The sequence below is a fragment of the Odontomachus brunneus genome, unplaced genomic scaffold, assembly GCF_010583005.1.
Source record: "Odontomachus brunneus isolate Ranch 3 - 2012 unplaced genomic scaffold, Obru_v1 Obru_scaffold_025, whole genome shotgun sequence".
NCBI lineage: Eukaryota > Metazoa > Arthropoda > Insecta > Hymenoptera > Formicidae > Odontomachus > Odontomachus brunneus.
The window spans coordinates 1,926,255-1,950,080 of NW_022639475.1; the positions used below are offsets into that span (position 1 = coordinate 1,926,255).

General features: G+C 45.9%; 1 protein-coding gene across 4 annotated transcripts; it reads right to left on the reverse strand.

Moving 5' to 3' along the window:
• Positions 1-427: 427 nt before the first annotated feature.
• Positions 428-22,047, reverse strand: LOC116842385 (voltage-dependent calcium channel subunit alpha-2/delta-3). Of its 4 annotated transcripts, XM_032811528.1 has the most exons (24): positions 20,486-22,047; positions 19,281-19,362; positions 18,972-19,082; positions 18,133-18,355; positions 17,902-18,033; positions 17,111-17,716; positions 16,800-16,936; positions 16,543-16,623; positions 16,338-16,418; positions 16,021-16,095; positions 15,846-15,860; positions 15,548-15,655; positions 15,399-15,470; positions 15,151-15,292; positions 14,839-15,060; positions 14,464-14,563; positions 13,768-13,800; positions 12,032-12,136; positions 11,673-11,785; positions 10,901-11,037; positions 10,629-10,801; positions 10,344-10,549; positions 9,807-10,113; positions 428-9,412 (listed from the first exon to the last, which is right to left on the reverse strand). In XM_032811528.1, the coding sequence occupies exons 1-24, from the start codon at positions 20,581-20,583 to the stop codon at positions 9,121-9,123; spliced, it is 3,651 nt and encodes a 1,216-aa protein (XP_032667419.1). In that variant the 5' UTR covers positions 20,584-22,047; the 3' UTR covers positions 428-9,120. The 4 variants fall into 4 exon arrangements, with proteins under 4 accessions (XP_032667419.1, XP_032667420.1, XP_032667421.1 ...); XM_032811529.1 differs by lacking the exon at positions 15,846-15,860; XM_032811530.1 differs by lacking the exon at positions 13,768-13,800 and having other exon boundaries at positions 9,121-9,412; positions 20,486-20,583.
• Between the last annotated feature and the right edge of the window lie 1,779 nt (positions 22,048-23,826).

A 23,826-nucleotide genomic window follows, 5' to 3' on the forward strand; every position in this document is an offset into this window, starting at 1 on the left:
AACATCCAATACAAAACAAGAATTATGTCGTACGAGAGGTCGAAAAACACCCAAATATTCAAAATAATCAAATTTTCAACACAAACGGTGAATATTCTCGATAATGTATCTTTATCTTTTCCTCGGATAATGTATGTAAAATGATAAATAATATGGGATCATATCACGTATATCTTGTTTACTTCGTTTATTATTTCAATCTTATAAAGCGTCCTACTAAAAAATTTCTGTTGAGATCTAAAATGAGAAAAATTCCTATAAGATCTCAATTAGTTCATGATATTTCAATTAAGATATATGAAATAATTGAGATTTTATATAAAAAGTTATTCGAAAATCTCGTTTTAGATCTCTCGACAGAAATCTTTCATTAGAGCAGTTCTCACCTTTCTCATAGTGCGAAAAAAGAATCGTGATACTTGGCGCGAATGGTTTTAGTCCTTTTTATTGCAATATATTATAGACGTCATTGTATGTACGTTCGATAAATACATCAAGTAAAAGGTCTTATTTGACAAGTTTTTCTCCTCTTTCTTCTCCTCATCGTCAGACTGTTAAAGCGCGTTATGATAACGTACATTATATACGATCATATAATATATATATGTCGCGGAGTGTCATTTTTTTTTTACCGCCAACCATAACACGAATTTCATTATCAATAGATACTCTTATCGCCCTTTCTCCGTCTTTTTCTCTCGCTCTCTTTCTCTCTCTCCCTTTCTCTCACCTAAGGATTAAATATTGTACAAAATGAAAATCGTAAGTCGTGATAGAACTATATATGTGCGTACGCTGGATCGCGATAGTTTGCGCATCCCTTTTGCTCAGTTCTGCGGTTTCTTGTCGGTACTTGTCGGAAAAAAAACGTGATCTTCTTGCCTTCTTTGCTACAACGCATCTTGTGGACGTTCAACGAAATAACGAGAAAACGGAGGAAAGCAATTAGTCGGTTCACGAAAAGACCTGAATCATAATCGCCGTTCATCATTATCCGTCTGTTCTCTCTCTTTCTCCCTCCCCTCTCCCTTCTCCCTCTTTTTATTTCGCACACATCTTCTCGTCTGCTTTCGCGTCTCGCCTCACGCGTTTTGTGCAAAAAGTAAATTCCCGCCTTGGAGAAAGGAGTGAAATTACACGAGTGCAATTACAAAGTCACGCGAACTATCGCAATTGAATGTTGCTGCTCTTTGTGTACCGCATCTCCGGGTGATCGGACAGAGCGCTCCGGGAGCACCATCACCGTGTCTCTTCTAAACCGTTCGGCAAATCTAGAATTTGTTCTTTCGCGGAGAAATGCTACGGGAAGGTGTCGCGCGCTCGTCTCGTCTCGTCGCTTCTACTTGCTCGGTAACTAAGTCGCGAATGAAATTTCCGTTTGAACGCGCTCGCAGTGCGAAAACTAATTCGACTACCTATTTACAGAGTCCCGACGCATATTTACACAAATCTCGGCGCTTCGCGCTCTCGCGACGCTGTAACACACGCTACTCCACACTACGCTCCATTCGCGAGAGACGAACGTGGTGATCCCAGAGCGCTCCGTGCACGCATGAGCAACGCGCAAAATCTACGGATAGCGCGGCGTCCCGACCTTCCGAATTCTCTTCTCGGCGAACGGCGAATGCATCGCGAACCGGGAAACGGCGGGGCTCGTCGCCCTGTCGGTCCCCCGAAACACGAATCGTCCGCACCGACGCTGCACCCACGCACAAACTATTCAATTACAGCAACGTACGCCTCGGGGGAAATACAGCGAAGTACGCACGCACGCACGCATGCACGCACGCACGCACGCACGCTCGCACGCGCGCGCGCGTCGCACCGTACCTCGTCGGAACTTATGGCGAAACGATAAACACACACCGACCCCTGTGTCTCTTAAAAATCCTGTGAAAAATACCAACTCCCTCTCTCGCGCTCACACTTTTGTCATACAATATTACATCGTATCCTTATACTTAGATAATATTAAATAAGTTTGCAATTATCTCCTGCCTCTCTTTTCCCCTCTCTTTTCGGTGTAGGTGGTTTCGTGTGTTGGTGTATGTGTGCGTGTGTGTGTGTGTGTATGTGTGTTGTGCACGCGCGCGCGCATGCCTGCGTTAGTATTTACATACATACTCGGGATATCTCACACGGGGGAGAGGGAGCGATTCGACCATGTGCCTCGAAGGGGCTGACTATTAGCGAACGAGAAGAGGTGAGCGCTACCTCGAGGGAATCGCGCGGCTATCGATTGTACATTGAAAACGACTGAAATCATTGAAGTACGAATCATCGAACTCAGTTTCTCGCGGAAGACCGCGAGGCATTTTTCAGCAACAACAACAACAACAACGTTTTCTACTGCCTATCGTCGAGCGCCTTCGTTACGCACGCGATCGCATCGCTTCACGTGAGATACGCGCACACACATAGCCATATCGAGATGTTCGAAACTATCGCAACTCCTACGACGCGTTGAATCCTCTGGCCGGATCGGAGTCGATCAGGCTGATTAACGACAATTAGACAAGAACATCACTTCGCTTTCCGCGCATAAGCTTCTTCATAAATTAACCCTCGTATTTAATTCTAGAGTATAACATTATATAAAGCACGGCGCTGTAATCGTACCGAGCTAATTACGGTTAAGAGAAATATTAAAAACAGCTATTGTCTTTTTCGGTTCAGTTCTCAGCTTCACTATCTACATAAAAGAGGTAGCGATAGTTTTTCTTTCTCTCTTCCTCTCTCCTCCCTTTTCTCCCTTTCGTTTTCATACGTTCTGTATATATTGCATACGTTTCGGAGACAACGTCTTGTTGAGTGATTCGTCGAAGGCTGACGTGGACAACAGCCGAAATGACGTCCGCGACGAGACGGCGAATTTATTCGTTTATCTAAAACGAAATCTTTCACGCTGATCCCTCTTTACGTCGATCGAAAATAAGTTAGATGGACAATTAAAAGCGGCGACTCGGATGTGTATACACACACGATACGTGTCCAATATATACAGTGCACGTTCAAACACACATGTGTATTATTTTCTTTCTTTCTCGCTCGCTCGCTCGCTCGTCCTCTCACTCAAAATCGCACGTATCATACCGAGTGATGCACGCGTGCGCGCTCGCGCGTTTATAGGTGTGAGGATGTACGTTACAATACGTTATAGTCGATTTTTATTATTAATAATATACAAATAATGGAAGACATGGCAGCACCTAAAAGTGCCGGTCGAAAGATTCTTTTATCTAACACGTTTATAGATTTTATTTTATTCTTATTTTTTTTCCTTCTGATTTTCTTTCTCTCTCTCTTTTTTTTACTTGGCGTTTATTTTTTTTCGCATCACCCGCGCGACGTTACGCGTCTTTAGCGTATATCCGTCCATGCGACATGCTGGGCCTCGCAAGTGTCTTTCCTTCGTCGTCACATAAATGGACATTTCTCGACAATGCTCCTCGATCGAGGCAGCTCGCGACGAAGAAGCAAGCTGATGTCACACGAAAACAATTTACACGAAGTAAATCGACGAAAAAAGATACTGAAATTTTATCTCGTGAATATGGAATGCACCGCGGACTGTCTCGACGCGGACGCGCAAACATCCAGGTGTGACTGTTTCGGGGAGAATTGTCCATTCGCGACGCGTCAGCAGGTCGCACGAGTGAGTTTGTGCCATTGGAGCGGCAATTAGATCTCATTGACGCGCCGTTAAAGGGGTCTCTTTCTCTTTTTCTCTCTCTCTCTCTCTTTCTCTTATCTTTTTCCCTAAACAATCTCTCCCGTAGAATCTCGCCACGAAACCGGCGCTCGTGTAACTTCGCGCCCAAGCCTCGCGACGTTTCGCGGCGCGTCGCGATACGCGCACGCAACGTTCTCTTTACAAACGTAACATCACCTACTTAAATCGAACGAATATCCAACTAGCTCAACAAACGTAGTTTCTTTAGTCCCGTCGCATTTGCCTCATAATCCGTGATCACGACCGGGATGACATTTCGACGACGATGGCTATCGGATCGTTATTCCTTTCGCTCGTGTTCCCCCGCGAATGCGACTCCACGTCTCGTCCTGGCTTCGTGTCGACGGGGAGACACTACTTTGTGCGCGATTAGCGTCGGCATTAAATTCGCGAAGAAATTAAGCGCGAAAGAAAGTATGTATTAACTTGAGATACAAGGATGAATTGCGGAAGAGAGCACAGACATCATCGCAAACAATATACGCACATTAAGCTAAGTTAAACTTATCTGACGTGAAACTAACGCAAAGCTGAACCGGATGCAAAGACAGGGCCGGAAAATATCCACAGAAAAATGTGAGCAATAAAATTTAAGTAGTAAGAGAATTGACCGAGAATCGACCTTGCGGTCGAAAAATAATCGATGATGCGATTGGTTAATTTTCTTACTGCTTAACGTCTCACTGTTAACTCTCTTGAAGTGAATCAGTGAATGGTCACTGATCAGTGTATCACTGATATCATATATAAGTACAGCACTGAGCAGTTTCAGTGCTATACTTATAAGTGCAAATCAGTTTATATTCACTGGTTTGATGATGTTTCACTGATTCGTTTTAAGAGAGTAAATTCCTCTGTGTGTTCCGGGTCTTAAACTCAAGTGGACTAAAGTCGCGGCATCGATTATCCGTCATCACTCGCGTGTCTCACCCCGGGCGACGACGGCGAGTCCCGTTTGCGGGTGAAACGCTTCTCGACGGCGGTCGTCGCAATCCGCTCTCTTAGCGTAAACGCATAGCCCATAGCCCCATCGCGTTCAACGCAATGCAAAGTACAGAATAATTCGCGACTGCAGCGCGAAGGATCAAAGGTGGATTCGCTATTTGAACTCGGGAGCGCGGAATTCTCGCGCGGAGGAATGTCGGGGCGATGTTATTGCCTTAACGTTCAACTTTACATTCCTCAACGCTGAGCGTTCCGACGGCTGAGAGCTCCGAGAAGGGATCTCCTCTCATCGCCGCTTCGAGAACCCGGCGAGCCGGCTACGTCGATTTCTCATTCTGCATTCCTCCGCGCGAGAATCACCGGTTCGCTCACTTTAAACGAGGAAAGGCGACCCGTCGCGAGGCGCCTCGCGCATCCGACGGTCGCGAATTATTCCGCGACCCGAGAGTCGGCCGCCTCTCTCCCGATCATCACAGCTTTCCTAAGGAAAATTCTTAAGGTCACTTGGACCGATATCTTTGATTGGGAAAACACGTTAGATACGGGATCGATTCACAACCGATCCCGATATGAGCAGGATCTCTATCCTTTGTTCCGTATCTCATATCATATAATCGTAACTATATAATACAATATAGAAAAAAGACAATATAGCGCAACCACCATAGCTACAGGAGCGTGTCGCGCGCGTCGTCGCGTGTCCCGTCGCGATCGATACCGACGATTATGCGGTAGGATGGGGCGGAGGGGCGGCGGTGATTAACCTAATCGGCTAATCGTGATTTGCGCGCGCGCGCAAAGCACGCCCTTCTCACATTCGCATCGATCGGTCCGTCTCGCGATCGTAATTACCCTCCGAGACGTTCTTCGCGGGAAACGCGAAGAACTCGATGGTTCTCTCTCTTTCTTTCTTTCTATCTCTTTCTTTCTCTCTCTCTCATACGCTCGCACGCGTTTTTTTAATTCGAACGACAGTGAAATATCAATTGTAATGAAATGCAAGACGCGTTTTGCTCTATTCCGTAAATGCGCGAAATACATCTCCCAGGTACGTCCCAGAAATATATCCAGACATCTCTGGAACGTCTCTGGAATGTATTCGCAGACATTTGAACCGTACGGGATTCTCGTTTTCTCTTCGTGCTGTGATCCGTGATCGCAAGTGCATCGAGCTACAATGTTTCATTCTTTTCGGGTGTCGCATCTTATTCTCGCTGAAAAGGAAACGTCGTCGTTGCTCGTTACAGCGCGCGTTTCTCTCTTCACCTCGAACGAGAGACGACGTACATTATTAGATTACGACTCTTGTTGTTCCTTATCAATTATTTCGTTGCTCCAAGCGTCGCGTTTTCTATTCTCCCGTGATTTCGGTTTCTCGATCGATCGTACACAGTTTTATGCGATTCTGCGGAGAGTACCGATATATGCATGGAGACAAGTGGCAAAAATTTACAAGATGCATTTTTCTATCTCTCCCTCTTTCTCTCACTCACACGTACGCGCACACACACACACACACACACACACACACATACACGCGCACGTAACGTAGTATTACCTGCGGAAGAAGCAAGGGCGCCATAACGTTACTCTTAACATTAGGTCGTAAAAATGAGGCTAACTCGAGTCGCGCCTTACTTTACGAAACGAATTTACGCGTTTTCTGCTTTTATCGTACAATTTCTTTTATATTGTTTCCTTCTTGCTTTTGGAGCAACGTAATTCCCGTATATACGTGTGCGTTTGTGACACGGATGGAAAATTTCTACGGCGCATCGATCCTCGGTGTTTCTCTCCGCGGGAGCCATGCTGAGACAGAACTTGGTGAACACCGTCTCCGTCGAGAATTTGATTTGAATGTTTTCGGGCTGATTTCTCTAACATCTCAGTGAGCTAACTGAGAGTTTGCTCATACTTCTGTCTTTGTTTCTCCTTCAAATTAGAAATAGAAAAAGATAGACATATGAGTTAACCGTCAGCTAGCTCATGAAGAGCTTGGAACAATCGGCTTAGATCTGTATTAATAGTTATCTGTATTACTTGAAATTTGCCTCAAGTGAGACACTCAAATTTGTGAATTCAGAGTCAGAGGAGAAAGTTTTTCTGTCACATAATTATAATTCAACCGCAAAACTTGAATCTAACTCTGAGTAAAAGTCTGAGTATCTCATGCGAGACAAGTTTCAAGTGACAGCTGTCAATACGGGCCTTATCACGTTAAAACAGGCGCGATCGTGTCGGGACCCGGAGAAAAAAGGCCGGAGGAACCGCGTGACGCGACGTTTTCCCCTCTCTCCGCGACGTGGTGACTCCGAAAGGTCCGCGCGATGCGCCCCAGCTCTTTGAAATTTTGCAACCTTCCTCCGGAAGAACGGACCCGGCTTTCGACAATCGTCGCGGACGGAGATCGCGCAAAGCGGTCCTGACTGACGGAAAAATAGAGAATCTCTCTCTTCCCGACTGTACGATTATAATTAATGCAGCCGAGCGACGCGTCATTCGACACAGCGACATCGAACGATACAACGTCGTGTGGCGTGCTGCTAGGCCGAGATTTATTCGTCGCGTCTGGCGGAATCCGAGTCACAATCGGTCGTTCTGGCGAGAGAGCGCAACTGATCGCGCGTAAAAACTCATCGATCGTAATGATAGAATTATAGTCGAGCTTGGTGTTATTATACATAACAACACGCGGATGGTGATCCTGGCGGAGTGTACCGTTACACACATGCCGTTTCCTTCATAGGCGTTTCTTTGACCGTTTCGCCGAAAATGGACAGAATGACAGCCGCCAATTTCCTTGCGCGCCGATTCGTCCCTTGCATAAACCGTTCGGCGAGCAATCGCGGTCAACTTACAGCGGTGTGATTCTCTTATTGCTCTGCTATTTTGATTATTTCTTCACATTTGAGCTACTCATATTCGATCTATATTTTTAAACGTGGTAATTTCCAGTATCAGTCTACGCGTAGTACCTACGGAACGATAAAAACATTCAATCCGAATACGACAGGACCGGAAAAAGGGGAAGACTCTTTAATGAATTCCGTCTACCGGAGAGACGACAATCTCGCAAGGAATGGGGGTGGGGAAGGAGGGGATGCCGCGCGTGATCCGCATTTACACTAGAGTCTTTGCTGATCGACAATCAGAACGCGCGTTTTGCTCTACATCTTTGCGTCAGTTAAACGATCTTTCTGTTTCCACATAAACTGTACGTACACTTGCCCGAAATTCTTGCCGAGAGAGAAACAATACGAGAGAGCAAGACGAGAATAGCTGCTTCTTAGCTGCTTCGTATGTTCGACGGAGTAGCGACTCTAGTGGCAGTGCGAATCTTTTTCCGCGGCATTGAACAGCGTTCGCAAATGCGCTCACGAGTGCTTGGAGTGACGAGCGCGTACCGCGACATTCCTTCATCACACTTCGAAATTGCCGGCCTTTGTCAGGCGATCGCGTTCAATCGCGTTCAGATTCGGAATTCGTGACGTGATTTAGGCCTGCCCGCTCGTCGGCAGGCACGTGAACATCGACCCGTCGCTGCGAAGCGACGAGAGTGCAAGGAATGAACAAACGAATAAAATTAAGAAGCGTGACGAAGAATTCTCCACCGGGCGCGCTCTTTTTCGCATTCCTTTGTACATGTGCTTATTGGACGCTCGGAGCATCAAAAAGAACTCAAGTGTGCAATAAATATTGTTTCGTTCGAAACAATCCGTCCCCTCTACGGATACGCCCGACGAAGAGGGTAGAGAAGTCTGCTGGGGAAGTCGAGGAAATATATTCGGGAGAATCGCGTGGTAATGAAATTACCCTTCTCGATCGACTTCGGGGACGAAGTCTGACGTGGGGAAGCGCGACTGGGTCGTCGTCGTCGACCGTCCGTCGATTGCCTCGCGCATCGTTGCGACCGCTACACGTGTATCGTATCTATCGACCGACTCTGTCACGCAAATCTCTATTAATCTCCCGTTCTCTCTCTCTCTCTCTCTCACGATCGTCGTTATTACACTTCGTGTTATATGGGGCACTTATTGCTTTGTCCAGTATCGAGGATAAATTTCGACGCACGTGCGAGACCGCACACACATAAATATTCAGGACTCTCGCGTAACAGAATTTATAATCGGATATGTAACATACGTAACATATATATAGAGAGATATGTGTATATATATATATGTGTGTATGTATATATATATATATTTTATCATCCTCACGTAGTATAATGTAATTCGCGAACCTAACACACTGGTCACTCTTTCTTTCTCTCTTTCTCTCTTTCTCTCTCTCTCTCTCTCTCTCTCCCTCTCTTTCACTCGTTCCCTATTACTTCCTGCTCCTCTTTCTCCTCTTTATGTAACTGTTTCATAGAAACGACAACGCTAAATCCATTTTAAAAAGGTAATTTGTAAACGTGTGTGCAATTAATCCTGACAGAGTCACGCAAGCCGCACTGTAACGATGGTTAAGAGAACCATAAGACTCAACGACGAGAAATTAAAGAGGCGGCACGCGCCGCCGCAGAATTTGATCTCCAACTCTTCAGGGTGGTAGTTTATGCATTTCGGTGGTCTTCGCCGGTACAAACGTTCTCTCCTTGCTGTACATGCGCCGGGCTCCGTGAGAGCCTCGATGGGGTCGATACTGAGTTGCTTGCTGCCGCACGGACACAGCGTGTCGACGACCAGCAGTATCAGATTCGTGTGACGGATCTTTTGGACGCTGAAGGGTCTGCGGAACAAGTACTCGTTAACAAATCGTTCCTTATGTACGGAAATAGACGTGAGAAACAAATATATCGTATCAAACCAATGTTCCCCAAAGTCTGTTCACGTTACCGTTCCTTAAAAAAATTGTAGCCTAGAGGCGACGTTTTTCATTTCAGTATCGAATTGAAACTCTGGGATACTGAGTTATAATCCATTGAATATCTTCAGGAGTAACGAGTGACATGCTTTTGGAATCGATTTCATTAAATTTAATTTAATCACAAATAGATAGAAAATTTAATTTCATTAAATTCAAATCAATCAGTGAAATTTAATTCTATATATCTGTTTGAGGAAAACAACGACCAAGATCACATCGAAAATTCGATGATTTACACGAAACTATCGCAAATTACCTCTCGCATCCGGTTACATGACAATTGGTGAGTTTTCCTTTTAGAGGATTGCTCTGGCCGCTAGTGTTGAGTCTTTCGGGTTGCAAAATGTAGAGATCCGTTTTCTTCTCGCATGTGCGCAGCTTCTGCGATGAATAATGCGCGGACGTGGCCCGAGTTGTCGGCGGCGAGGCAGGCGTCGCCGGCGCGATCGCCGGGAACCTCACGAACACGTTGTTCTCATCCGCCGTCGCTTCATCCGTCGAGTCGATGGACGTCTGTAGCTCACCATCGCGCAAGTCTCCATCGTCGTTGAATACCAGATCATCTGCGAGAGAAATCGAATTTTACATTGTTGTCTCAATAAAATTGAATGACTGCTCCTCCTTTCAGCTCTCTGTCACAACTTTGAGAACCTTGAGCGAGAATATTGGAGCTAGTGTGTATCTGACTTTCATTCGTACGATTTGTTATCTTGTGTGTGACGTGAGAACAAATGTATCTTCTCTTCAGGATAAATGCGTCTTGGACAAATGTATCTTTAAAATGTATATTCACCGTCCAACGAGTGTATCGCGTCGTTAGCAAACGCCGACACCGTCTGCCATAGATTTTGAAAATTAAAGCTCAAGGCCAAGGTCCAAAGGAATCTGCCGAATTTCGCTGCTGTCTTGATGACAGAATAGGACGATGTTTGTGGCGCCGATGACTGGTGAGACTCTTGGGGGCTGCAAGTTCCTTGATAATCGATGACGGTTACTTTCCTGAAAGTTCACCAGGACATTTACGCCTGCTTCAAGGTATTCTGACAATCACGTACACGTAAGTCTTCAATCATCTTACCTGTATATTCTATCTTGCACCAAGGAGTCCATTATAGTCCCGTCTATTTCACCGAAGAACTTGCCGGTGTGCTCGTGACGCTCGCTTATAATGATAAATCCATTGTTATCCAGAATGTAACAGTCCAGCTCCTCCGACGCGCAGTTCTTCTTGCAGCCCGTCATACCAGTACACTATAAAACGAATGTACGACGTGACGATGCATACGTAGCTAATTCGTTGCTTGATAATGGCACACGAGAGAAAGAGAATTTCGGTCCGCATCGACTTACCGTAGAAGTGATATTGACGAAGTGAGTCGCTAAGGACGAGTGTTGAAACTGCAGGCCTACAACCGCTGCCGGAGCTTTGTGGCTTTTGCTGAAGAACACTGCGTGAGTGGCGGTGACGAGCGGATCGGCCGTGTCAGCTGAATACAGTAAGCATAATTCTCACAATACACGCACAATGTATCATACGAAGCTTACGTGCAAGTAAAATCTGCCAGTTATACAATTATTGCAGTGTAATCTATCTTATAATATGTAAGTTTAAATATTCTATGTCGGGGTCAGAATGTTTTAATTACAACCATATTGTAATTTAAATTAAATACTACAGATTTTCGCGCACGGAAAAAATAGTTTAGTTGTAACAGTTTAGTGACACACATAAATCCGATTGTGCCAACCAGACTCAACAGTGAAATACGGAGCAACTGATTATGTAGCTGCCGCTGCAACCACAAAGCAATTGCTGAGCTACAGTCACGATATCTGGTTGTTCCAATCAGAGTGTGTGGTAAATGCCACTCCAACCGATTTCTAGTTGCCACAACCAGATCACGTGCAACCACATTGATGTGGTTGATGAACCAAAGTAGCTGAGTCACATCAACCATACGCATTATCATCGCACAAAGATAACTAGGATGATGCGACTATGCTGCTCACGAATGTTTCTGGTTATGCGCACTATATCTTTATTTTTTCATGCAGAGAAAGAATACAATTTTAATTTTGATTTTGTTTTTAAGGAAATGCACGCTGAAGCACGATCACTCACCTGCGTCGAACGGCACGCTGAAGACGAAGCTCTCCGGTTCTATAGAATGTTGATCCACTGCGCGCTTGTACCACGACGAGTCCATGGCTCTTGCGTGCTTTTCCGCGAACCGCCTGCGTGCAAATCGTTAGAATGCCGATCGTGCTTAATTATATCAAGATTTCGTTGATTCACTATGCAAGTCGTGCATCATCTTCCATTCTGTGACTGTCGAGAACCGGGCATTGACCGGGATCTTTCTTTTCTTTTATTTTTTTCTTTTTTAACACGGTTCTCTCGGGCGAACTATGCGATTTCTAGCTTTTTCGATATCTAGCTTTTAAAAGAAGCACTTTGCCTAGAGATGTAAATGAGCTCACGGTTCGTCGGTGCTATCGTCGCTCTGCAGGTGCTCGTGCCAACGCAGAAGTCCGCTCCTGGTCGCGATGAAGCTCCTGGTGACGCCGAATCTACCCTTGCCCTGACTGCAATTGCAAAATCGACCATGTAAAGTGTATTCTCGGCGTGGTATCAAGAGACACGTCATCGGTACGCAATTATTTGCATATCCAAAAACCGAATTGCAACTCAAACTAATCGCTTGCGTGGTTTTCGTGGGATCGCAGTGTCCGATCGACACAGCTGGCAGCTTAAACGGCTGTTAAACGGGGAAACGAAGATACGTAGATGAATAACGGGATAATGGAAGGCACGAGGTCGCCGATATATCGGATACGTTTGCCGTACGACCTACGTAAAATTAGCACTATCGCGTTCGACGGTATGCCCGACGACTCGCATCTACTCGGGAGGTCCACGACGCTATTTATGCAGAGGTATACAACGATATAGTTTACAATTACCGCTTTGAATATCATCGCGTTAATAATCGTAACGTTAACGGCACTATATAGAGCGCCTTATACATGACGATGGAATCGAAAAGAAGATGATCTGCCTTGATGAAAATGCCAGCGAGAGTTTCACAAGTTTTTTATATAAAGAATAAGCGGATTCAATCTCCGAAAAGTAAATTTATTTTTTTCATTAAGACCCGTATCAATAGTTGTCGTTTGAAACTCGTCTCAAATTTTCATTCAGAGTTAGATCCAAGTTTTTAGCTGAATTATGATATATGTAACATTTATATCTGTAATCGCGGTTCACAACTAAAAAACTGCTCTAAATTAAAATATGAGTATATCATTTGAGATAAGTTTCAAGTAATGACTATTAATACAGACCTAAATTGTCTCTTACCGGGAAGTAATGACTATCATGTAACAAATATGATCATTACGACCTCTTTGCTAACTTTGCACTTCGGGCTAATCGCGTAAAGAATAGGCAGATTAAAAAGAAACGATGAGTAGCCACTGTGCGAGAGATTGGGCTTTCCGGAGAGTTTTCCAACGATTCTCTTCAATTCGCCTATTTTTACAGCGAGACCTTTCCGAAAATGAAGCGGCTATAGTCGACGGCTGCCAAGCGTTTCGTTTTAGCCCGTGTACCGACTATAGTCGTGTACAAATCGAAGATTGTCCGTCGTAATTTTCCTCCGATTCGAATCATCCGACAATTTTATGCACGATTCTGCATTTTGAATTTAGCTAACACTTTGGACGCTATTAAGATCTTGTTTTACTTCCTCTGTATCGATAACTCCTTTTCTCTTCTCGGAAGAATCACAATCTTCTCGATTGCACCATCAATTTTAGCACAGTCTATATAGACACATGTGCAGAAACGATCTTGAAAAAAGAAACGTAAAGCTTGATACGCTTTTTCCGTGCTACAACACGCGAATACATACACACCTGTATGATAATCATGAGTTTCAGACAACGACGTTTCAGACGAAAACAATTATCGAAAGCAACCGCGATTACACGTTCTTATTATCCATCGGGAGTATATTTATATATATATATATAAATATATATATATATATATATATATATATATATTATATATATATATATATGTATGTACACATGGCGTGTTAGACATAGTCCGGAACAGAATTCAATCATTACAAAGTATGAGTATTACCGTGCATTATCATTGACAAACGTGTTAACGTGTTAGAGACAAATAATTGTGCATAATGGATTACCTGTGCAGTAGAGCCATCAGTATGGCAATAGGGCTAGCGGTGGAGACACACAATAATAAAATGTAATAAAAATATGCAATAAAAGATAATATTGTAAATGAAATGTTGAACGTTGCGCATAATTCATTTCGCATATTATGCAGAGAGTAATGAGTTGTACGCGCCGACTCTTTGATAACATACGTTAGTTGTGAAAATCGCGCGTCCCAAAACGGCGAATCATGCGTGCGATTTATCTTGTCGCCATTGGGGGAATCTTTTAGTATCGTGTGTATACGTGACTTTCCCCATATACACACGTGCGCACGCACACACACACAGGCCCCTCGCCGAGTTCTGCACGTAACTCCGAACCGTCGGTTCGGCGATCGTCAGAAATTCGATTCCGGGGGCCCCATTGACTGCTCTAGAACAATCGCATCTTTCGCTCGTCTTTAACAGAGATTGCTTTTATTTCTTCTCTTTTTTTTTCTATTACCTTGCAAAACGACTATGCAAAACAAGACCACGGGCAGTTGATATCAAGGCAGAGTGGCAGTTCAATAATTTTCAAAGTGACCGGCATTCACTCTCGTGGTGCGTGGTTAAACCGCGTGCTTGTGCATTGCAGTGCTCGATCGATTTGCAATAAGTGTGTGTGGGTGAGTGAGTGAAGACAGGCGTGCACTTGCCGCGTACTACCGACGCGCAACTTACTTTTGATTTTCCTCTTTGTGCATCGTATTGCCGATCCTCTTATCAAATCCGTCCGTCACCTCGGCGTCCAACACCAAGGACTGCACTAATTTTTTATCGCCTGAAACATGACAATTATTATATTAATTCCAACGTTCTATCCATATCAGTCATTATGTGTTACTCGTGAAAGACTTGAGATTGTCTAATTTATGCAGAAATAAATACAATTCAATTACACTGTTCAATTAGCATCAGAAATGGTTATACGCGCTCGCTCCTCAAGAGTCTTTCGTTTAAAAATAATTATCGAGAGTAATAATGTGCTCTCATTATACAAATAATTACTAACTTAAACGACTAGAATAAGTACTTATAATTAAAACAAGTACTCACAATAATAAGCATCTTTATCTGACTTGCTCGCCTGTTTGTGGTGCGAGCTAGGACTCCTTGGTCTCAAGGACATCCACTTCCACCCCGGTCTACGCATCCGTGTCAAAAAATGCAGGATGCGTTCCTCCGGGGAGGAAAAGAACTTATCGGAAGCCGAATTGTACTCGCAGTAGACCCAATCAGGGTGCACTTTCCAATTGTTCCCTTTGAAAAACTCCGTTACTGCAACAAAGCATCGAAAGAGCAGGGTTGATTTTGCCTGTTCTCAAATCACGATAATACATAATGACACGAATGATAGGCGCAATTTACCGTTTATGATAGCGTGCTTGATTTCCTTTTCGGCTCGCAGTTCAAACATGCCATAGCCTTCTGGCAAAGCCAGGCCCAAGGAGAACGGCGTGCTGTCAATCGGCTTGTAAAAGTAATTGTGCCGTCTGATCGTGACTCTTTTCTGCAAATTAACAAATATGTCAGATGACAAAAACTTGCAAAATATACTCTTTGCAAAATATAATGAAAACTTGCTTTACTTGCGCAATAATTTTCCGATATCTTACCATATCATCATAATGCATTTTGATTGCAAAGTCCGTTTCTCCTTCCTTTTGATCGATCATGTCGTGCCTCAACTGAGGAGAATAATATCATTGAAATGTTATTTCATATTTTACAACACGGGTAACACACACCGTGACGTCGAACTTACATCGAGCAGGATTGAATTGTTCAGCGGGTGGGAAGGCCCGTCATATTCTGCGAGCTCGACTTCCGATAGATCTACACTTATATACGAAGGCTTTAGTGTCTCCTCGTACTGCAAAATATACACATTTCTTAAATAAATTATCGCGGATACATGTCTTATTTCTCGATTAATTCTCTTAAAGCAAAAAAGAACCAGATTGAGAGCTCAATCAGAAGAATCGCCTACGAATTAGTCAAAATACACACTGTGAGTGAAATTTAATAATTTTCAACATTTTGCATATCCGACACATGTTTACCTCTATATTTCCAGGCTGCGTGAAACATTTATGTAATTACTATGATGTCATGCTCTTATTCGTTCTTCAAACAAAAAAAATTTATATAAATTTATGTCAATTTATATCAATTTACATCAATTTACTTTTCGTGAGATCTACACAGAAATGTGTCTGTGAAGTATCGATTACTTACGAGAGGCCGCAAGTCAGGATGATACAGAACTCTGCCATTATTGTCAACAATAAACGAATATCCATTAACTCCTAACTGCAATTGAAACGACGTATATCAAGGAATTATTAGCTAATACGGCAAAGGGGAAAAAGTAGCTTGTTGTTAGATCGGTTGCACCATCACGCGAAAACTTTAATCGATGAAATTTTCTAATCAATCATTTGCAATTTCAGAGGAAGAACAGCGAGTGTGACCAAGCCAGGCTCATTCAGTTCGTGTCACCGGTGCAACCGAGCAACTAAAATAACGAAAATAAAAGCAGCGTTGTTCAATACCTTGTAAGGCGGCACGAGTTTCTGAATCTCCTCAACAGGTACGTCAGTACCAACGATACCCAATAAATTGGCCGTTTTCTCCTTCAGAACGACAAAACAGTGAAGTACAATTTATTTGTGTATTACTTCACATTTATAATATCGAGATCGCGTTAGTCTAATCAAGAGAGCGAACTCTGACATTTACTGTTCCCGAAATAATTACCGTGTAATTCCGGCGATCTAAAATTGGGGCTGTCACAGACGTCATTAGTTGCCCGCGATTTTCTCGGCCGTATCTACTGCTCTGAAATTTAAAATCGTTACCGATGCAGATAGCCGGATATTCATGCACACGCGATGTCGGAACGCAATCGACATCTCCACGATACGCGACATTCCATGGAATCAATTAACGCAAATGATAAGCTAAATTAAATTTATATAAATAAGCGATCAATGCCTGCCGACAGAATCGTTTACCTTTCCGCCCACGTAAGCGGGACTCCAGTGAATCGGATGGTCATGCTGATAGAGCACCATAGGCCGCGCCAGAACTTTCACGTACTCGAAGACTTTGTTATGAATGTCCTCCATGTCCGTTATCCTCGCGTAAAATCCTATGGTGATCGATTGTTTGATGTGAAAGACGATTCTGACGATATCTTCGATTGTGTACGCGATTAATTCAATTGTCTAGTTGGAAGTGCAGAGACGCACCTCTATTTAGACGCACCTTAAGTTCCAATTCAGTCGTGTAAAAAATTGCAAGCCACCCTTGTAAGTGGCGTTACCTTTGTTGTTGCAGGCGGTATTCCGGAGCTCCGGGCTCTTGTCACCGCCGATGAGGTACGTGAAGATCCGTACGGGCATGTGAGGCCAATTGTAGCGTTTTATCACCTCCGTAGGTGCGCCGTCGTTGTCAGACGAGATTAGCACGATGGCTTGATTGCATTGACTGCCTTGACCGGTTCGGTTGTATTTGTGTAGGATCTCGAAGGCGGTGCTGAGCGCAGCGGAGATGTTGGTCGCGAACTCCTCGTGCTTCACGGAACCCAACGCCACCTTCATCTCTTGGACGTTCTCCGGCGACGCCTGCACCAGACTGTCTTTGAAGCACTGCACGATCTCCTCGGCATTCTCGCCATATCGGTACACGTTCACGTAGTCGTCCGGCCCGAGGGTGTCCAGGATAACTCTGGTCGTGGCGATCGTTAACCGTCGATTCCTGTCGGACGTGTAGGTCGCGCTGTCTATCAGTATCGCTAGATCCTTCGGACTGTTCGCCGCGCCGACGAACCAATTCGACATCCTGAAGTCGTACACATCGCGAACGGCCCGATGCGAGCCGGAGGACTTTGACGTTTTGAACGCACCCTCCATCGGCGGCCACGATATCGCTATGATCACAAGATCAATTCCATGTTTCTTTCCTTTCATATTTGCATACGCAATTCTACATCATTAGGATCTCCACGATCGCGCAAACACTTCTGTATGCTCTCTAATGATTTACCCGTGAAATAAGTGAAAACCACCGCGAGAAGAAGGCTCCATATCGCGACACACGCGGTGATGAACATACCTGGAAAACGACGCAGGAATCCCGTGGTCGCTCCGTAATATTGCCACGACAGCGTGGGATCGCTCTCGTAATTATTAACAAACAAGAGATCTAGATACTCGCTCCACTGAATACCCGAGGCGACGTCACGTTCTGAAAGCAAAGCGTCGGTTCAGTTCGCGCCGGATAAGGACAATCAAGTCGCGGTCGATAGATATATCGCGAATCGTCCGGGGACTATTATATTCGCACCGTTGTCTTTAACTCCGCTCGGCAGGAGCACGGCGGACAAGCTAACGTTCACCGCCAAATGGTCGAAGTGACGATTCGCGGCGAGGAACATCTCCTGCGCGCCGGCGAAACCCTTCTCGTCGCTGACGAAGCTGTTAAGCCGATGCGAGGCATAATATTTGGGCGACACGTTTCCTTCTCTTGGCGCCGACACCGCGGCTTGCTCGGCGCTCTCCACTAATCTCTACGAACGTAAATCATATTATGTCTTGCGCATTCGCGCACACCTCCACTTGGCGTTAAGCATACAGTCGTCTGATTCGTTTAACACACCGACGCGTTAGATTGTAAGAGTGCGTGCGCGAAAATGAAGTTATCGCCTCGCCTGTCCGTGGTGGTTTCGATATGCATTCTCGATTAAACAAGATGATGATGGATGTACACACACAACGCGTCGATTACGTTCTAATCTAGAGACTGTCTCGGGATCAACGGTCAATGGTAACTTCGTTATCAAAAATGTTAATTAAAAAAGATCATTTAAAATACTACCGTCAGATATCTTGAACTAAACTTAGCGAATCGATATTGCGTTAAAATCGTTTTAGTTCGTTCGCGTTACAACGAAGCTCGATTTGCTACGAGCGTATCATTCTCGATGGCTTGTCGAGTAACTCCGCAAATTTTCGCGGGGAGATAATCCGGCGCTTATTTTTGCCGATTTTGCGATAATCTCTGTCGTACGTAGTCGTTCGGTACACGACAGAGAAGAGCGCGCGATCCTAATTTACTAAATAATATAAAATTGAAACGTCGCCGCGGGAAAAAGCGCGAAAGAGATATGAATGATGTTGGCGTACCATCACGGCGTTCATTTTAAAGTCCATCATGTTTTTCACCTCCGCAGCCATTTCCCGAACGAGGACAAGACCGTCCTTTTTTGCGATGTTGGCCTCCTCCTCGTGGTATTTCTAAGCGGTAAGCAGTAAAAATCGGTGGGTAAACGAGGTTATCTACTAAAGATTCCGCTTAACGAGAAGATTGTGCGATGGAGTTATTAGACACACACACACACACACACACACAAACACGCACGCACGCACGCACGCACGCACACACAGCACACACATACATGTATACATATATGTATTTAAAGTATATTATCTTACTCTTTGTATCTCGCCCATTTTAGTTACTTGTTTACCGAACTCCCATAGATCCACGCCAAACTTTAAGGCCCAGTTTTTTACTCTGCAATAATTAATGATGGCGTTATTATTTCAGGAAAGCGAGAGACGAGGCATCGGCGAGTGAAATTTCAAGAGAATAATCTATCAAGGCTTCTCGCTCGCTTGTGTCATTGTTATCTTACGTTAATTAATAATGGAAAAACTAAAACGAGGATAGGAAGCACGTCGTATAACTGCATTGCATCCCTATCTCGCCCCTCCTCCTCCTCTCCCTCATACTTTGTCAGGTAATTTCAAAGAAACATTATATATGCCGCAATTCGCGCCATTGAAATTTAGTTCTAACATCTCGCGTATCAAATCCTTTTCCACCTTTCTTCGTTTCCCTGTGCTTTCATAGTCAATACCCGATTAGTGTCATGCGTTTCCTTATGCCGTCCACTCTCTGCCGCGCTTCTTCTCACGCCTTTCGCATAATCGCCTCTTTCTCTGCTTTTCTCTCTCTCTCTTTTTCTTCACTTCCTCTCCCTCCTCGAGGGCAACGCATCTCTCTTTGGACTTTTCCGTTTATGCCCCTTTACTCGTACCTTCTTCATTTTTCTACCCTACCCTAAATCCCTTCCCTCCCGCTCTCTCCTCCATCGCACTGCTCCAGGCGGCCCACGACCCCGCGTATTCGCCGCCTTTCTTCTCGCATCGCTCACACCCTCGACAACGTTTCTCGTTTCTCGTCTTTCTCTTTCTCTCGCCCTCGCAAATCCACCCCTTCGCGCGCGCTCCCTTATCCTTCTCCTTCACCTCCCCTTCCTCCCGTTCCTCCTCCCACCCTGCTACCGCATGCTCGTTCTCGCCCTCACCCTCACCCAGCCCCTCGCGCTCCTTCTGCTCCCTATCGAGTTTTGCTCGTCGAGCTTTATGCACCCCATCCGTCCGATCGTCCGTTCGCTCGCACATCCACCGCGCCACCGCCACCGCCACCATCGCCGCGGCGACCACCGCCGCCACCCCTTCCTCCTTGCTTCCATCCCCTGTCTCTCTCCCTCTCTCCTCCTTCCCTCCTCACATCCCTCTCTTTCAAACTCCTCATGCGTCATCGATGTCCGACGATGCACAGGCCCACCGGATATTTTTCATGCCTTCGTCACTTAATCGCTACAAGTCGCTTACGCGACGAGCACACTTACTCATTGTGAGGTATGTCCTCCTCTTGCTGGCGACTCGAGCCTATCCACAAAAGAAACAGTACCCCGGAGCGCAGCAGCCTGTCGACGGGCAGGAACATTATTTCCGACGGTTCTCAACAATTATTTCTCGAAATCTTCTCTCTTTCTCTCTTTCCGCCCTCTCCTCCTCCGTCGCCCTCGGTCTCTCGGCACGGGGGTGAGCGTAGCTTGTGTCTCTCTCTCTCTCTCTCTCTCCCTCTCTCACCCCCCCGGGTAATTTCGTGATTGGCGATCGATCGTCGAACGGGAACCAGCAAGACCAGCGAACCGGTCGTCTCTTGGTTGGTTCGGCGCTTAGGCGATTTAACGATCTTCGCGCATCGTCCATAGGTCATGCATCTTTTTTGCGCACTGCGTTCGGACCTCCTCTCCTTGCCGCGCACGCTTTACCTCCAGAACCGCCGATCCTCGATCTATCTACTCACTAATCGCAAATCGTAACTCGACGTATCACCCGCGCGCGCGCGCGCCCGCGCGTGTCGCATGTACGAGTGTATGTATGTACAAGCAAAGATCGCAGCAAGTATCGCAGATGAATAACGCGCTTGGACGATTCAGCAATCCACACACTGAGCGCTGCTCCTTTCTCTTCGTCGTCCACCACCTCCTCTCTCTCTCTCCTCCTCGTCCTCTCCTTCTTCTTCTATGCCTTCTTCACCTCCAACGCCTTTCCTTTTTCGTGGTACTCCTTTTGCGAGTGGTCCTCGCGACGAGTCCGGCCAACTCGATCATTTCAACGGAAAGAGGAAGGCGGCGTTCCGGGCTTCGTGCCGTTCCGGAACGTATGTCCGAAATGTCACTGCCTTCTCCGGAGCCGAGCGCGACCACATGATTTCACCGCGCGAAACGTAGGCAACATTCTCTTTCTGGCGCGCGCACCACCCCCTCAGTGCCGCTGCGACCGGACGATACGATTTATTCGCACTATTCCGCGACGCGGCAGCCGCCGATTACCGCGTTGTCGCGCGATCTCAGTACGGTTCACGCCGTAACGCGCAGAGAACCAGAAAGAATGGAAGACGGGGGAGTGTGATGGAGGGAAGAAGAGCGGGAGACGGAGAGCGAGATCACGAGGAGGAAGGGAGGGTTGAGGGTTGTAAACGGACAGAGAAAGACAGAGAGAGAGAGAGGGGGGGGAGAGAGGAAGAGAGAGAGAGAGAGCGAGAGAGAGAGCAAGAGAAACTGTAGAAGAGGCGGGAAAGGGGATTGCGCGAAGGAGGGAGGAGAGAGGGTGACGACGAGAAAGAGACCAAACGTGAGGTAGTAGTACGCGCGGGGGAAAAGGGTGGAAAGAGATGCGGGTGGTGGTGCGGGCGTGCGGACGAGGGAAAAACGCAGGCAGACGGATAGAGAACACGAGCCTCGCTCTCGCGAGCGGCACGCGACACGACCGGAGCGAGTCCACTGCGCTCCGCACGGTTCTGCTCTCAGGGGCTGCCGCACGTACTCGCTCGTGGAAAATCGTGCGAGGGTGGCTAGCGCGGCAGCGGAGGTGGCGGCGGCGACGGCAGTGGTGGTGGTGGTGGTGATGGTGGTAGTGGTGGCGGCGGCGGCGGCGTTACGTTACGTTACGTTGCGTCGCATCGCGTCGCGTCGCGTCGCGTCGCCTCGCCTCGCCTCGCCTCGCACCGCTATCTCCACCGCCTCCGCCACCTCCGCTGGCCATCGGAGGCGGCTCGGCGCGCGCGCATTACTCTTACTACGTCTACGACTACGATCAGCGGCAAGAGTTCGGAGTGGCGCGACGCCGACGCGGCGTTTCGGTAGTACGTTATTCCAGCGGGGGGTGTCAGCGTGTACTCTCCGCCGCCTCCGCGCTCTGCCCCTCTTTCACCCTTCGGCAACGCCGAAGGGGATCGAAACGGGGAGGATGTAGACGAGGGTGTAGCGTTCATGGCGGTCGCTGCGACGGCGGTAACGCTGGTTAACCGGAGGCGAACGACGGTGGCGAACAATTGCGGTAGCATCGACATCATCGAGGTCATTGAAACTGATCAAAGCTTTTTCGGAGATTCTTCCTCGGCGGTTCGGTCCGTGAAGCTTGTGGAAGCTTCACGAACGTAGGTAGAGTGAGCCCGAATGTCGCGAGTCATCAGCACCCCGAAGAAGGGCAAGAGGTGGTTGGCGGTCGCCTGTACAGACAAGAGAGGAGAATGAGGGATGAAAGCGACGAAGAGGAGGAGGAGGAGGAGGAGCCGGGGTGGTAGTAGTAGTATTAGTAGTAGACGAGAGAGGGTAAGCGAAAGGAGGGACACGATAGAGCGGCAGCCCGGCGCTGTTCCACGGACAGAAAGGCGCGACGAACGGGGGTCGGGGGAGACAGACAGACCCGACCTTACGCCACGTTATGGGGGTGTAACGCGGCGCAAGCCCGGTATCATTGATTTAACATATATCTATATCTTACGTAAAGGCAGAGCTTTTCCTACCCTACCTACCTAGCTACCCTACCTATCTCTACCCTATGCCTCGCCGCGAGGCGAAGTAACACGTTATACTTGTCTAAGCATGGCAGGAATAGCGTTATGCGCGAATTGTGTAATAAAATGGCCGGAGCGTGAGATCTCTTCATCATCGGGGTCGTTCCGGGGCAAGGTTGTTGAGGATCCGGATCTACTACGTCTACGTGTCGGCGATTCGGATATGAAGTAGTCGGTAGATTTTCCTAGTTCAGCACTTTGTCCTTGTACTCTCTCTGTAAACATAAAGAAAATATTAAATGGTATTCAACACGTGGATAATCTGTCGTCTGCTCATTAAATCGTGAATTATTAAAAATAATTTCCTGGAATGGATTCAATTATTTTATCGCGATCAGTATAACATTTCCATTTCGACAGAATAAAAGAACGCTAAAAAAAAATGTACTTGCATAAAATAGAATACTGAAAAGATAGATCGCGCCTTTCGCGCCACTTCGTTTGAATGATGACTATGAAAGAGGAAAAAAATTATTTATCCGTATAATATGCGATAGATTTGTACATTATATTATCAGGTCGGAAATTCAAGCTAATGTTTCTAATCTTGCACGTATGTCCACTTAAATAATATTAGTCAGCGAAATTACTTAAATTTGTGTTAGATATTGTATTACAAATTTATCAATAAATTGAACATTGTTATATAGAAAAATACAATATCCAATTTACAACACGTAATTATAATATAAAAGACAGAAGAAGCTCTTTATCAATCTGTAAGAAAATTAGGCTATGATTGATTAAAAATGATCAGGAAGGAAACGGATTCCTATTTAGGAAATAATCGATGCGCGTGTAGACTCTGCTTTACATCTTATA

What these genes read in the sequence shown, in the direction of transcription:
- LOC116842385 (XM_032811528.1), bottom strand. Translation starts at nt 20,583, where the DNA reads ATGTTCCTGCCCGTCGACAGGCTGCTGCGCTCCGGGGTACTGTTTCTT. An exon ending in ATTCCTGCGTCGTTTTCCAG is followed by an intron (nt 17,717 to 17,901) that starts GTATGTTCATCA and finishes TTGTGATCATAG; the next exon opens with CGATATCGTGGCCGCCGATG. An exon ending in CATGTAACCGGATGCGAGAG is followed by an intron (nt 9,413 to 9,806) that starts GTAATTTGCGAT and finishes CTTGTTCCGCAG; the next exon opens with ACCCTTCAGCGTCCAAAAGA.